At 36.2% G+C, this 14,411-nt stretch overlaps 2 protein-coding genes across 2 annotated transcripts; both read left to right on the top strand.

The window, feature by feature from the left end:
• The first annotated feature begins 2,062 nt into the window (after positions 1-2,062).
• On the top strand, positions 2,063-2,572 carry LOC141607844 (uncharacterized). Its single transcript, XM_074427193.1, has one exon. It carries the CDS (start codon positions 2,063-2,065, stop codon positions 2,570-2,572), a length of 510 nt encoding a protein of 169 aa, XP_074283294.1.
• A 7,873-nt stretch (positions 2,573-10,445) lies between these two features.
• LOC141607843 (uncharacterized) lies at positions 10,446-10,802 on the top strand. The gene has a single exon (XM_074427192.1). It carries the CDS (start codon positions 10,446-10,448, stop codon positions 10,800-10,802), a length of 357 nt encoding a protein of 118 aa, XP_074283293.1.
• The last annotated feature ends 3,609 nt before the right edge of the window (positions 10,803-14,411 follow it).

Genomic DNA, 14,411 nt, shown 5'->3' with positions numbered 1-14,411 from the left:
ATCATCTAATTTAACTAGTAACTTAGATCTATATTAGAAGAGTCTAATAAAAGGGTTAAAAAACCTAAAAAGTGGTATCAGAGCTCCTTGGTTGTTGCATGCAAATCGTTTTATAGGTTTTTTATGAGTTATTAGATGACTAAAATAAAAACCGGAAAATTTGTGTAATTATGATATATACACGAAATTTTTGATGCATGTATACATTCTGGTTCTAAAATGTTTTAGGTCATTTTAGATGGTTTATGGAAGATTATTGCTCATTTTTATGATTTTTGGTATAATAATAACATTTTAATGAGTAAAATGATGGTTTATTAACTAAAGATAGTTAAACTTCGAATCTGATCATGAAATTTTAATATGATCTCACATGCATATGTTACTTATTGTATGTAAAATTTGAGATTAATTTGATTAAGTTTGCATGATTTATGATTTTAATGGTTAAAATTGGATTAAATCAAGATTATATAAGCAAAAATAGCTAAATTAATTTCTACGGTATGAGAAAATTGTTTTAGGTTGAATATATGTCCTAAATATCAGATGTAAAGTTGGAAAATTTATTAGATTAATTTTCATATAATTTAGGTATTTTATTTGACAAAACCGATAAATCGTAACTATATTTTTCTCTAAATTAATTCGAAATTTTTAACCCATATTTTTGACATTATGAAGGTCATGGTAATATTCCAGAATGTTCAAAATTTAAATTTCAAATTTTTAGATTATTGTAATTAAATTTGGATTTATTTCATAAATGTTGTGGTAAAAGGGTTAAATATGAGCTATAATGTATAAGCAAGTTGGATTATTGTCAAATTTTTAGTGAAGACTAATGTTTTAGTCCCAAAACAGTTAGAATAATTAACTTGGTCTTAAATTTGATTTAAGAATTAATTAGTGATTTTTAATAAGTTAAATATCACGTATTTCCATAAAAACCGAGCTATATACGATATAATCTAGTAAGGCGATTTGGCACATTCATTTTGTATGTTTGAATACATATATTTTGTTGCATATTTTAGGGATGATTGTCATTTAAATTTATGTAATTTTTGAATGATGTAATTTGTCTTAGTATGGCCTTAGTTTTTAATCGGTATTACCCGTAATGTAAGGGAATATCGATTTGGTTGTAATTTTATGTGATCTCGCATCACCGTTTTGTAATTTAATAGATTTAATTTTTATTACAAATGTATAATTGGAATAGCTATGTATTTTATTATTATTTTGTTATCCCGACGTTTCCTAAAGACGGTGCCATTTGAAATGGCGTTCCGATCAAGACGGTGTATCCTTGGGAGGTGTGCCACATGAAGTTCAAGGGACCAAAGGAGTTAGTTTCCGAATTTGTAATAGATGATTAGTTTTTCTATTTTTAGGAAGGTCATACTAGGAAATTGCTTTTCTTTACATGTTCTAATTTATATGTTTGCATGCATGTCAAATCGCCATAACATCTCATGCATTTTTATATCGAATCATCGACCTTGTCAATTATAATTATCGATAGGTCACTAATTTAGTTCATTTAAAAGAGATTGATAATAAATTGATAACGACTCTCACATTTTAAAAGATTGAGACTTAGCCTTACCAAATAATAGGAACCCATGAATCCCAATTTTATCACGGGTACAATATGGTATTTTACTATATCGGGGTGCTTTCTTTTTACGTTGGGTAAGTGGGGTAATAAAATGTTATTACATTTCGAAATTTGGTTGATCTAAACGGAAGTATTAGAGGGACCGTTGTCTCAATAGATCCGGGCAAAAGATGAACTTAGTGTAATTTCATCAACCGAGAGCTCTAAGTGTAGAATCGGTTAAATGAGTTAACCCACCAAATTATATTAGTAAGGATGTAGAAGGCCCGTAGGCTCACAACCGAGTTAATATTAATTTGGGTCTTGGAATCGTTTATATAATTGGGTGGAGGTTATTATATAAATGCTAAACTTGACTAATATCTTTACAAGGTTTATTTATGATAAATGTTAATTTTTCCTTCATCTCATATTTTGTAGTCAATTTGATTTATCGCAATGGCAACTTCTAGCTCGTCCGCACCACCTCTCACTACCGTTTCATGGCTTCGATCCTTTATGGACCGTTGCAAACTCGAAAAAAATGGTTCAAATTTCAACGATTGGGATGCGCAACTTCGCTTAGCCGCGGAAGGTGATGACAAGCTTCAATACCTTACCGCGGCTCCTCTCGCTACTCCTAATGCTAGGTCATCAACCTCGGCTAGGGAGGCCTATGAGACCTACCAAAAAGAATCCGCCGCGGTCAAGAATGTCTTGATTTTCTCCATGGAACCCGATCTTCAAAGGAGTGCCATAAAGATGAGCACCGCCTATAAAATCTACACTAGACTTGTGACCATGTTTTCACAAGCTCCTAGGATTATTCAATATAAAGCGGCTTCCCAATTCTTTGACCTCAATATCAAAGAAGGACAAAAAGTGTGCCCTCATCTGCTCAAAATGATTGAGCATGTTGAGACCCTCAAGTTGCAAGGGGTTGAGTGTAACATTCCGTTTGATGTCTAGGAGTGTCTTGATTTTGGATTTGATAGTGGATGATATTATGGAGCTAGCAGTGTTAGTGGATGGTGGTTGGTTATGTATGAAGTTGGTGTCGTGAGAGATATATATGTGGTGGATACGATATCGTGAGTCATGTTAAGGAAGTAAACCTAGTTGGTGGAGTGGGTGTTAAGAGTTCATGTTTTATGTTTGGTCGAGTTGTTGAGTTCTTAGTTATGTTGTTGTGTCTGGGTCGAGTTAGTATGGTTGTTTTTAGAGTATGGGTTGAACTTCGGGGACGAAGTTCTTTTTAAGGAGGGAAGACTGTAATACTCCGTATTTATAAGTCTTGGGGTACTCTATCGAGTAGGCCTTACTCTGTCGAGTAAGGGTAAGTTGCGTTTTAGAAAAGTTTCTGACCTGTAGGGTACTCTATCAAGTAGCCTTAGGTACTCGATAGAGTAAGGGGGTACTCTATCAAGTAGCCTTAGGTACTCGATAGAGTAAGGGGGTACTCTATCAAGTAGCCTTAGGTACTCGATAGAGTAAGGGGGTACTCTATCAAGTAGCCTTAGGCACTCGATCGAGTAGGGGGGTACTCGATCGAGTACCTTGGGTACTCGATCGAGTGTCCGGTTTTACGGGGAGTTTTTCTCGGGTTTTGTTAATTATGCGATTAAGATATATAACCTTCCGTCATTGTTTCTAAATCACTTTTGCAAAACCTAATTTACTGTTTAAGAGAGAAGGCAAGTACGTTCTTAATCCTAATCGCATTGTTGACAAATCCCGGAGCTTGAGAGGTCGGATTCCATCGTTCTTTATACCTTTGTGATCCTTGCGTCGAGGGTAAGATCTGCATACCAATTTCATAGTATTTCGTCAAGTTTCGTTAAACCCTAATTTTGGGATTGGGGGTTTTTATGATTTGTTAAGGTTAGATTGTGATTATGTGATTATGTGATTATGTGATAGGAGAAGGATTTGTAAAGGAGAGGTTTTGAGACAATTTGCTAGATCGTCGATGATTGTGTTGCTTTCCGGGTAGGATTTCTACTCGTATTAGTCCCATAATGGGATGATTGTTGATGTGTTGAGATTGATTGTTTGATATAGTGATTGTATTGTGACTGGTGATTGTGATTGTGATTGTACATTGTTGATAGAATCAGACGGTTGTTGATGTTGTGATTGTGATTGGTTGTCTATGGTTCTCGAGATGCGTTCTCGGCTGAGTGGAGTCACTTGCGGGAGTGACTTCACGCCCTAGTTTCGCCCTTCGTGGAACCCGCCACGGAAGGGGATGTGCACATTAATGGACGGGGTTATCGCTCGGTATGATGAGCGGGGCTTAGGTGGGAACGGTGCGGTCCCCCCATGGCGTGGTGGTCCAGTGGACATCGATATTGAGATGATGGGAATTGGTTGGTGGTGTGTGTGTGTGTGTGTGTGACAGTTCAATTTTGTCTGTTTATCTTATTATTGTTATCTATATTGATTGTGTGATTAGTATCTTCGACCCCGTTTAAATGTTTTAAAAACGTGGTGATCCATTCGGGGTGGTGAGCGTTGCTTGGCGGTATATCTTGGATACGCGTGGGATCTAGTGGGGATGGAGTCATCACATATCGAGTCTTTAGTCTTCCATTTGTGTTTATTAGAACAGTTCCTTTCAGTTGGTTTATAGTTTGAGAACAGTTGTATTTTGCTTACAGTTGGTTTTATTATGTAATCACTTAAACTTATTCAATAAAGTATGTTTCTTCATTGTCTTATGATTATCATGCCTCGGGTAACCGAGATGGTAGTATCCTTATACCTGAGTGGTCCTGGTAAGGCACTTGGAGTATGGGGGTGTTACAAATGGTATCAGAGCGACGATCCTGAAACCTGTAACCAATAAATCCAACGAATATAGGGAGTCAATTAAAATGAACCCGGGGTAATGGTTGTAGGAGCTAATGCAAAGACTTGGGAGACGTCCTAAAGTCGCGAACTCGCCCTACAATTTTGAACCGGTCACCATGGGATATGTGTCGGGATCGTTATGTGCTTATTGTGTGCTGTGTGTATTTATGTAGTAGTATGTTGTATGAATTGATGGATGAAAGATGATAATGACGTGAATTGTATGTTGGTTGATTGTAAAGCATGAAAGTATAATTATTGATACATGTAATTTGACATGTTATAATTACGCAAGGAAAAGTGTTTTGTCTATATATATATATAAAGCGATGTGTAAGTATACATGTTGTTGTTGTCGTGTTGAGTAAAAGTACAGAAAGTTAGGAGTATGAATTGAACATGTGCTGGGTGAATATGTTGAACGTATATGGTGGATAAATATGTGGTATGATGGATGAATTAGTGGAAAAGATGAATCATCGTGGTAGTAACATTTGAATAGGGGACTTGATGTCATGTATTTGTGATTTTGTTTACGAAAAGTGATAGAATAAAAACATGTGGGTAAGTCATAATTGGAAAGTTAGATAAATTATGTGCATGATGAATGTTGTTGTTTGGCTTTTGAAAATAGTAACATATGATTATGAATACTGGTTTTATGAGTTTTGGACTGGTTTTGTTTGCTTGGTTGTTGGTTAAGTTGTTTGGAAGTAAAATCAAGTAGTTGTGTTTTTCGATTATAAAGAGGTTGTCTTTAAACTGTTATAACTTGAGATGCATAAATGATTTTAATGTGATTCCAATTGGAGGTGATAGCTTGTTCTTTTACGATTCTAACGATAGGTCACACGTCCAAAACGACCAAGAAATGAGTGAGTTATGGCTGTTTTACGAAAACTGGACAGTGCTGAGAATTGGGGTACTCGATCGAGTATCCTTGGTACTCGATCAAGTAAGGGGGCACTCGATCGAGTACCTTAGCTACTCGATCGAGTAGCCCTGGTGATTTGTTTTACGTGCTTCTGATCTTTATCTACTCGATCGAGTAAGTCCCTTACTCGATCGAGTGGCCTGTACTCGATCTAGTGACCCCTATTTTGGGTCATATGTTTATCTTTTGACTTCGTTGCATATTATGTTTAATTCAAAGGCGTTATTTTGCTTCTTTATGCATTGTTTTACATGTATGTTGGTCTTGACGCGTAAGTTACCCAATTTTGTGGTGTAAAGAGTGGCACCTATGATGAGTATGAGTTCGGTGGGGAGGACATGATTTATATGTGTTGGGATTAGTAAGACTTAATTGAGGCATAGAGCATGTTGTGTGAGACGAGATGAGTGACATGATTGTATGTTGAGTAATGAAAATGTAAGTGAATGTGGGCAAGGCATGATGTAAGTTTAAGGAACGTGAGAATGAAAGGATTGAGAGTAAGGATATGGATAGTGACAACTTGAGATGTGTAAAGAATTATGGAGGGAGGTAGTTAAGAGCCGTGTGGGTTAAGAATATACATAATGAAAGTTCGTTTTAAAGGGGTTGAGAAGAGTGGCATATAGTGAACCTTGTGGAGACATGTCGTGGGGTGGAGATTTGGCTTTTTAAGAGATGAAACTATTGTGGGTTTTCCTTGGGCAATTGGCGGTATGAAAGGAATTTTGATTTCTAGAGATGTAAGAAGGGAGATGCAATTGTTGAACAGTAAACGTTGATTCTATGGATGGATTAGTGGCAAGGGTGATTGATGACATAATAAGAGAATATTTGTGGTAAGAAAGAGGGAGATGATATCGATATAAAATAATGGGATTTGAGTTTTGGAGCGATGAGAAGGTAATTGGTGCACTAAAGGGTTAGATAGAAGTAATAAGGAGTTGAGCTATTAAATTGGTATTATTGAGTGTAAAGAGAAAAGAAGGATAAAAGTAAGCTGAGGAAAATGTTCACCGGAGTTATGTGATATAAAGGTAAGGAATCATCGAAATGTGTGATAGTATCACGAGGACGTTAGCTGAAGGTTATATAGGAGTTTCAGGACAACATGATTGATAATGAGTTTCGAGGAATTAAGGGAGTAAGAAGTTGGTGGAGTATTGGCACGATACGAGATATTTGGTGGAGAGTTGGATGACAATACAAATAAGATAGTATTGGGAATAATGTTGAGGTAATTTTGTGGATGGGTTTTTTTTCGTTATTTGGAATGTTAACCAAAAATAGGAGAAAAACCATGTTATTTTGATATGAGTGTAAGAGGTTTGATATACGAGCGGTGGTGGCATTGTGGTGTTATCACTAGTGGTTAAGAGTGTTGGTATATTAGAAAGGTAGCAATTCTAAAGAGGTGATTTGGTAGGGACACGATTGTTGTGTATGATTGTGAGAGGGTATAAGATGTGGTTAGATGAGGCGGATGCTAATAGTTGAATAGTAAAAGTATGGTTATATTTGGCAGGAAGTGATGGTTGTGCGAATGGGGGAATATGTTATGAGGGGCATAGGAGTTAAACTCGGGCGACAGGTAACCTTTATCGAGTGGTAACTTACGTGGTCAGGATTGGCTAGTTGGTTGTGATTACGGGTCTATGATATGTGTAAATGTTTGTGTGAGGTTCTGACCTCACAAGAAGTGGTATGGTGTGATAATTATAAAGTTGTTTTATGAATGTTCTGTAAAATATATGTTGGACACGGTAATTTAATTGAATGATATCCAAAAAGGTAATAATTTGATTAATTGACATGGCTAGTTATAATTTTATGTGTATTAATAACACATGTGTATTCCGTGAAATGGTAGAGATGATGTTCATGAGATGCTTATCTGTGTATCCATATAATATGTTGCGTGGTGACTTAATAAAGTGGATTTGAGTATGTTTTTCTTGTCCGAGAAGTTATCTTTGAGTCGGTGTTTATGGGAATTGTATGCAGTTGTGATGTCTATCGGTGTGGTTGTGGTGCCTCGGGTGGTGATCCGGGCACGGCACATAGTGCTGTGATACGGGTATTTTCGCACTACGGTGTGGCTGTTGGTGGCGGTGTTGTGATGCCGTCACCGGTTGTGGTGGAGTAGGCGGGATGATTATGATTCGAGTTTCGAAAATACATACCAGTCATACATAGATTGTTGTTTTATTTGTTGTTGTTTCCTGTGAGTTTCAGTTTGGACAAATACACTATTATTTTGTTTGCTAATATTTCTTACAAGTTTCAGTTTGAGAAGGAGGGTAGAGTTTAATATAAAGAGAGTTGTATATGTTTTCGTTGTTGTCATGGCATAGTGACATTCTGTTAATGGGACACGGTTGTGAGAGGTTGTTACAATAATTATGATCTTGTTCTAGTTAAGGTTTCAGTAGACATGGTAATGGCAAGTGAGTCGTAGAACATGTGTGGTAATGACCCGAGAGATGCAGGTGGTTCATAATCTTTTGTTGAGACAGTGAGTGTAGGGTATTGGGAATTAGTGTCATGTTAAGTTGTGTATGAGTTTTGCGGTAATGGAAGAAAGAACTTGAGGATCTAGTGTGCGTGTATGTAACGAGTGTGGATCGTGAGTTATGCTTCTGGGAGATAAGTGCCTTACATAGAGAAGTATGTTGTTTTGCAGTAATAATGAAGAGTTGGTATGGTGATTTTGCTACGAGTTTTATGGTATAGGTTAGGTGGTATGCCAAATGAGTTGAGGTATGAGAAATGTTTATGTATGGGAGCCTTGGATATAGGAATGGTGAGTGTTGGGTTTATAGGCGGTTATCTATGACATGTGATGGTGATGAAAATAATGAGAAGATATAACTAAGGATATAGTATTAGTGAGTTACGAGGACGTAACATTTATCTCAAGAGGAGTAGGATGTGATAAAAGAAAATTTGATGATTGTGCATGTCTTAGTATAATTCGAAGTAGAGTTGTATATATTGTGGTTGATGTTGTTAAAAGGCCATGGCCGTGCTTGTAGTAGCGTGATGTTTAGGAGTGTGAGAATATTTCACTAATGTTAACAGTTGGATGATGAGGTTATGAGTGTGAGTAAACTTCGAGGACGAAGTTCCTTTTAAGGGTGGTAGAATGTAACATTCCGTTTGATGTCTAGGAGTGTCTTGATTTTGGATTTGATAGTGGATGATATTATGGAGCTAGCAGTGTTAGTGGATGGTGGTTGGTTATGTATGAAGTTGGTGTCGTGAGAGATATATATGTGGTGGATACGATATCGTGAGTCATGTTAAGGAAGTAAACATAGTTGGTGGAGTGGGTGTTAAGAGTTCATGTTTTATGTTTGGTCGAGTTGTTGAGTTCTTAGTTATGTTGTTGTGTGTGGGTCGAGTTAGTATGGTTGTTTTTAGAGTATGGGTTGAACTTCGGGGACGAAGTTCTTTTTAAGGAGGGAAGACTGTAATACTCCGTATTTATAAGTCTTGGGGTACTCTATCGAGTAGGCCTTACTCTGTCGAGTAAGGGTAAGTTGCGTTTTAGAAAAGTTTCGACTGTAGGGTACTCTATCAAGTAGCCTTAGGTACTCGATAGAGTAAGGGGTACTCTATCAAGTAGCCTTAGGTACTCGATAGAGTAAGGGGGTACTCTATCAAGTAGCCTTAGGCACTCGATCGAGTAGGGGGTACTCGATCGAGTACCTTGGGTACTCGATCGAGTGTCCGGTTTCTCGGGGAGTTTTCTCGGGTTTTGTTAATTATGCGATTAAGATATATAACCTTCCGTCATTGTTTCTAAATCACTTTTGCAAAACCTAATTTAATGTTTAAGAGAGAAAGCAAGTACGTTCTTAATCCTAATCGCATTGTTGACACAAATCCGGAGCTTGAGAGGTCGGATTCCATCGTTCTTTATACCTTTGTGATCCTTGCGTCGAGGGTAAGATCTGCATACCAATTTCATAGTATTTCGTCAAGTTTCGTTAAACCCTAATTTTGGGATTGGGGGTTTTTATGATTTGTTAAGGTTAGATTGTGATTATGTGATTATGTGATTATGTGATAGGAGAAGGATTTGTAAAGGAGAGGTTTTGAGACATTTCTTGCTAGATCGTCGATGAATGTGTTGCTTTCCGGGTAGGATTTCTACTCGGTATTAGTCCCATAATGGGATGATTGTTGATGTGTTGAGATTGATTGTTTGATATAGTAATTGTATTGTGACGGTTTGTTGATTGTGATTGTACATTGTTGATAGATTCAGACGGTTGTTGATGTTGTGATTGTGATTGGTTGTCTATGGTTCTCGAGATGCGTTCTCGGCTGAGTGGAGTCACTTGCGGGAGTGACTTCACGCCCTAGTTTCGCCCTTCGTGGAACCCGCCACGGAAGGGGATGTGCACATTAATGGACGGGGTTATCGCTCGGTATGATGAGCGGGGCTTAGGTGGGAACGGCTGCGGTCCCCCATCGGCGGTGGTGGTCCAAAGTGGACGATCGATATTGAGATGATGGGAATTGGTTGGTGGTGTGTGTGTGTGTGTGTGTGATTCGGTTTGTCTGTTTATCTTATTATTGTTATCTATATTGATTGTGTGATTAGTACTGACCCCGTTTAAATGTTTTAAAAACTGTGGTGATCCATTCGGGGGTGGTGAGCGATTTGCTTTAGCGGTATATCTTGGATACGCGTGGGATCTAGTGGGGATGGAGTCATCACATATCGAGTCTTTAGTCTTCCATTTGTGTTTATTAGAACAGTTCCTTTCAGTTGGTTTATAGTTTGAGAACAGTTGTATTTTGCTTACAGTTGGTTTTATTATGTAATCACTTAAACTTATTCAATAAAGTATGTTTCTTCATTGTCTTATGATTATCATGCCTCGGGTAACCGAGATGGTAGTATCCTTATACCTGAGTGGTCCTGGTAAGGCACTTGGAGTATGGGGGTGTTACATTGAGATCCCCGAGAAACTCGTGATTGATCGAGTGCTCCATTCCTTAAGCCGAATAAAGGGCTATGTTCAGTTTAGGGTAAACTATAACATGCAAAACTTGAAAACCGATCTCCATGAGTTGCACAAAATGCTTGTGCAAGCCGAAAGAGATATGGGGCTTAATGCAAGCACTAGTAGGGATATGCTCAACATCAATGCAAAGAGTAAGGGAAAATTTAGGAAAAGTGCTAACAAGGGTAAGAAGCCCACTCCCTACAAGGGTAACGGGAAAGCTATTGATAATAGCTCTCCCAAACCCAAAAAGGGTGCAACATCCGATGATAAGTGCCATTATTGTAATGGCATGGGCCATTGGAAGCGCAATTGCCCCAAATACTTGGGAGACATCAAAGCGGGACGTGTGACTGCAGTAGATAATATTTCTTCCAAAAGTTTATGTTATTGATATTAATTTTCCAACTCAACTTTGTATTGAGATACTAGTTGTGATTCTCACCTTTATTATTGAATTTAGGGCATGAGAAGAGTGGAAAAGCTAAGCAAGCATGAGAAGGATCTCCAAGGGAAGCTAAAAGTAGCCACCGCATAGATAAAGACCTATGGACTTGGCTTGGCATTGTATTTTGAATATGTCTTCATAATAGTAGTTATGTTATGACATTTTCTAGAGAACTTATTTTGTTTCCATGTTAGACGTGGAAATTCTTTTATTTTGTATCTCCGAACAAATATTGTATTTTGTTTTAAATGACTTGGCTTTCAACCCAAGTCATTTCGGTTTATGACATTTTAAGTTCTAAGACATCTTTCCTCTTTCTCTATTAATATCTATAACATATAAAGAATCGACTCAACTCAATCGATCACATTGAAAGATGATGATTTGTTCAATATGGTAAAGACCTAAGTTATGAATTTGATTCCCACTTATAAGATTCATGGCACCATGTCATTTCTTATGTGATATAAGATCGATCGATTGAGGGTTAAAATGAGTTATTGAACTCATATTTGGGGATTTGAAATCCAATGCTAGCATGAGTTGTTTAAAGCGAAAACGCGCAATATAAATCACGAACGAGACTCCATACAAGATATGGAAGGGATTAGTCTCCAAAATGGTAATATATCTTAATAGATCACTCAAAGATAACATGTGCCAAATGCTCCTTCGCATTCATAAGAACAAAATTGTTTTGTAGCTCATGAAGCTATCTTTTTGGAAAGTAAGTGTATTTCTAAAAGGATAGAGTGGGAGAAAATTGCTACAAACTTATTTTGTAGAATAATGACACGAGAATATGTTCTAAAAGTCATCCGCGTGTTATAAATAGAGTTGCTTTTAGAAAGTAATAGAACTATGATCTATCGAGTGGTTGTTGCTAGTGATCCAAATCGGAATTGTTGCAAAGAAGTCTTGGTTTTACAATTCGTGATAGATTCTATACGCAAAGCGAAAAATAATTACTTTAAGATATTGGTCTCTTTGAAGTAAAGCCTTCAAGTATAGAATAGTGTAGATGAACACGGTGATGTTGAAAGGATTCAAAAACACTCAAATTAAACTATTTAATTTTATATCTAATTACTCATTAATTAAATGTGATGATATTATGCATGCATAACAATATGTAAATAAATAAGTAAAGAAAGTGTTCCTTACACAAGAAAAAAAAAACGGTTTAAGGGCACAAGTAAGAACTCCTTTCTTACTTGTTCTTGAGCTTAAAATATATGGATGATCCTCCTAGTCTCAATATTGTGAGTTCCTCCTTTTAATTGCACCAAGACAACCCTTAATACTAATTAATATATTAACTAGATATATGTAATTAGAGACCTTAAAATTAATCTTATTATTATTTCTATTACTACTTTTAGTAATCTAAATATAAGATTTTTGAACAACTTAATTTTCTTTTCTAAAACTTTATTTTAGAGAGAAGAAGAGAGAAGAGTAAGAAAAAGAAATTGTGTAAGAATGAAATGGAAAAAATAAGAACAATTCTTATTTTAAGAGGGGAAAAACCGGTTGGGAGGGGAGAGGATTGGAGAGCCAATACATGCAAAACTTGCTCTTGCAATAGTCCTAATCAAAACTTGTAAGAGTGTAGAATAGGTTATAACTTTAATCATGATGCATCCCACTCAATTAAACAATTAAACAATTCACCCTCCAAATCTTCTCTAAAAACCGATTTTCATGGTTAAAATGGAGTCCATTTTATTTTTGTCAATTTGTCATTTTGTCATATAATGTGTGACATGTGACATATAACATGTTATTAATAATATTAATTATATTTAACAATTAAATATCATTACATATATTAATTTAATTATATACAATAATTGACTAGTAATTCCCAATTACATGTAAATAAAATGATCCATGTTAATATAATCTACAACATATTGTAATTATAATTAACTATTCATTCTTAATTTAATTTTTCATAAACAAAATTTTAGTAATAGAACATCTTAATTACTAAAACGAATCTCATTTAATCGAATTACAATAATATTCATATTCTTACTCACATTTGTAAATTGTTCTATTTTAAGGAATTAATTAATCTGTATCAATATACAATTAATTAATTTTATTTATTAAGGGAATTGTCCTTTAGGTGTGACCTTAAGGGAGCAACTGGTCACCATCGTCAAACGACAGTAATGTCAAACTCTAGTCAGCCAATCATTACCGATTAATGTTGATCAGTTGATGTATAAAAAATGAATCATCCCTTTACATATTCTTATCATGAGTTTTATTAATGTGATCTCACTATTGTTGAGGACACATACTCCAACAATCTCCCACTTGTCCGAGACAAGTGTGTGTCACCAATTCTCTTGTCCTATTACAATCTCCCACTCAATGCAAGGTGTCTTGCAGGCCGTCCTTGCAAGTGATCATATCAAGAGTGGTTTCCTCGATCTGGAGAGTAACTGTTTGACCAGAATCATCTACCGTAGATACCTTCCAAGCGTGGCTACGCATTTTCAGTTCACTACTCCTCGAGTGGCCCTGAGATTTTTAAATAACCCTGACAAGGGGATGGACAATTCTTATCGCACTATTCCCTTTGTTTAGCCATAGCTCATCATGACCCAAAAGATGCCCATTAGACCTCATTTCCGAAAATCGTAGAGCATAATTTAAAGTCACTCAGAAACTGTGCCAACTTGGGCGAATAGTCTTTAGTCGAAGAATTGACTCAAAAGAATACTATAGTAGCTCTCGCCACGACCGGGCTATATGAATTACCAGAACTCTATAAGCGGTCACAACCCGACAAAGTGTCTCTTACAGTCTGTCTATGTGATCGACTAGTCATGTCTTATGACTCTATGGCATTTAAACTTGCCATCAATCGACTCACAATCTAGTCACTTAGAGACATAACCTCATATCAGTGACCAGGGGCAATTACTATGTTAATCCAGTTCACTTCAATAGGGTTCAATGTTGTCTCAACAACCTATTCGGATATAACAAGGTAATAGATGAGTTTAAGAAACTCAAACGATAAATGCGATTATCACATATGAATAGTCAATACCTTATTACCACTTCATATCTTATAATCTAAAGTGTATATAAATTATACTTATCAAGGTGCAATAAAAGCTTGGTTAGTGGATATACCATGTATCCATTTAGTCCAACTTTATGAATTTCTTTCTCCTTCTATTCAATGGCATTTCTAATGTCATGAATTTTTCTAAGTACTTGTCTAGATTTCCTCATAGACTTGGGCCTTTTAACTTGTGATAAAATACTTGGCGAAAGGATCTACCCATAGTTCCTTTATTAATGACCACATCACAACGTACTCAAACTCCATTTGTAGAATTTTCAATGATTGATACTAAAATATTTTTCTAGTCACTCATTCTTGAGTCAATAAAATTAGCTTAGGATTTCGTTAAATCCTTATAGGTTTGGAAACTAATGTTTGTGTAATCCTTCAACACACAACTTAGTATGTCTTCCAAACATAAGAATGGATTCTCATTTCTTTTCAGGAATTATAGTGGATGTTCT

Source organism: Silene latifolia, chromosome 10 (genome assembly GCF_048544455.1).
Source record: "Silene latifolia isolate original U9 population chromosome 10, ASM4854445v1, whole genome shotgun sequence".
Classification (NCBI taxonomy): Eukaryota; Viridiplantae; Streptophyta; class Magnoliopsida; order Caryophyllales; family Caryophyllaceae; genus Silene; species Silene latifolia.
Note: the sequence above shows the minus strand (reverse complement) of the source record. Positions and strands in the feature narration are given on the sequence as shown.

Excerpts from the sequence above, each read along its gene's own strand:
- LOC141607843 (XM_074427192.1), top strand. The coding sequence starts at position 10,446 with ATGCAAAACTTGAAAACCGATCTCCATGAGTTGCACAAAATGCTTGTG.
- LOC141607844 (XM_074427193.1), top strand. The coding sequence starts at position 2,063 with ATGGCAACTTCTAGCTCGTCCGCACCACCTCTCACTACCGTTTCATGG.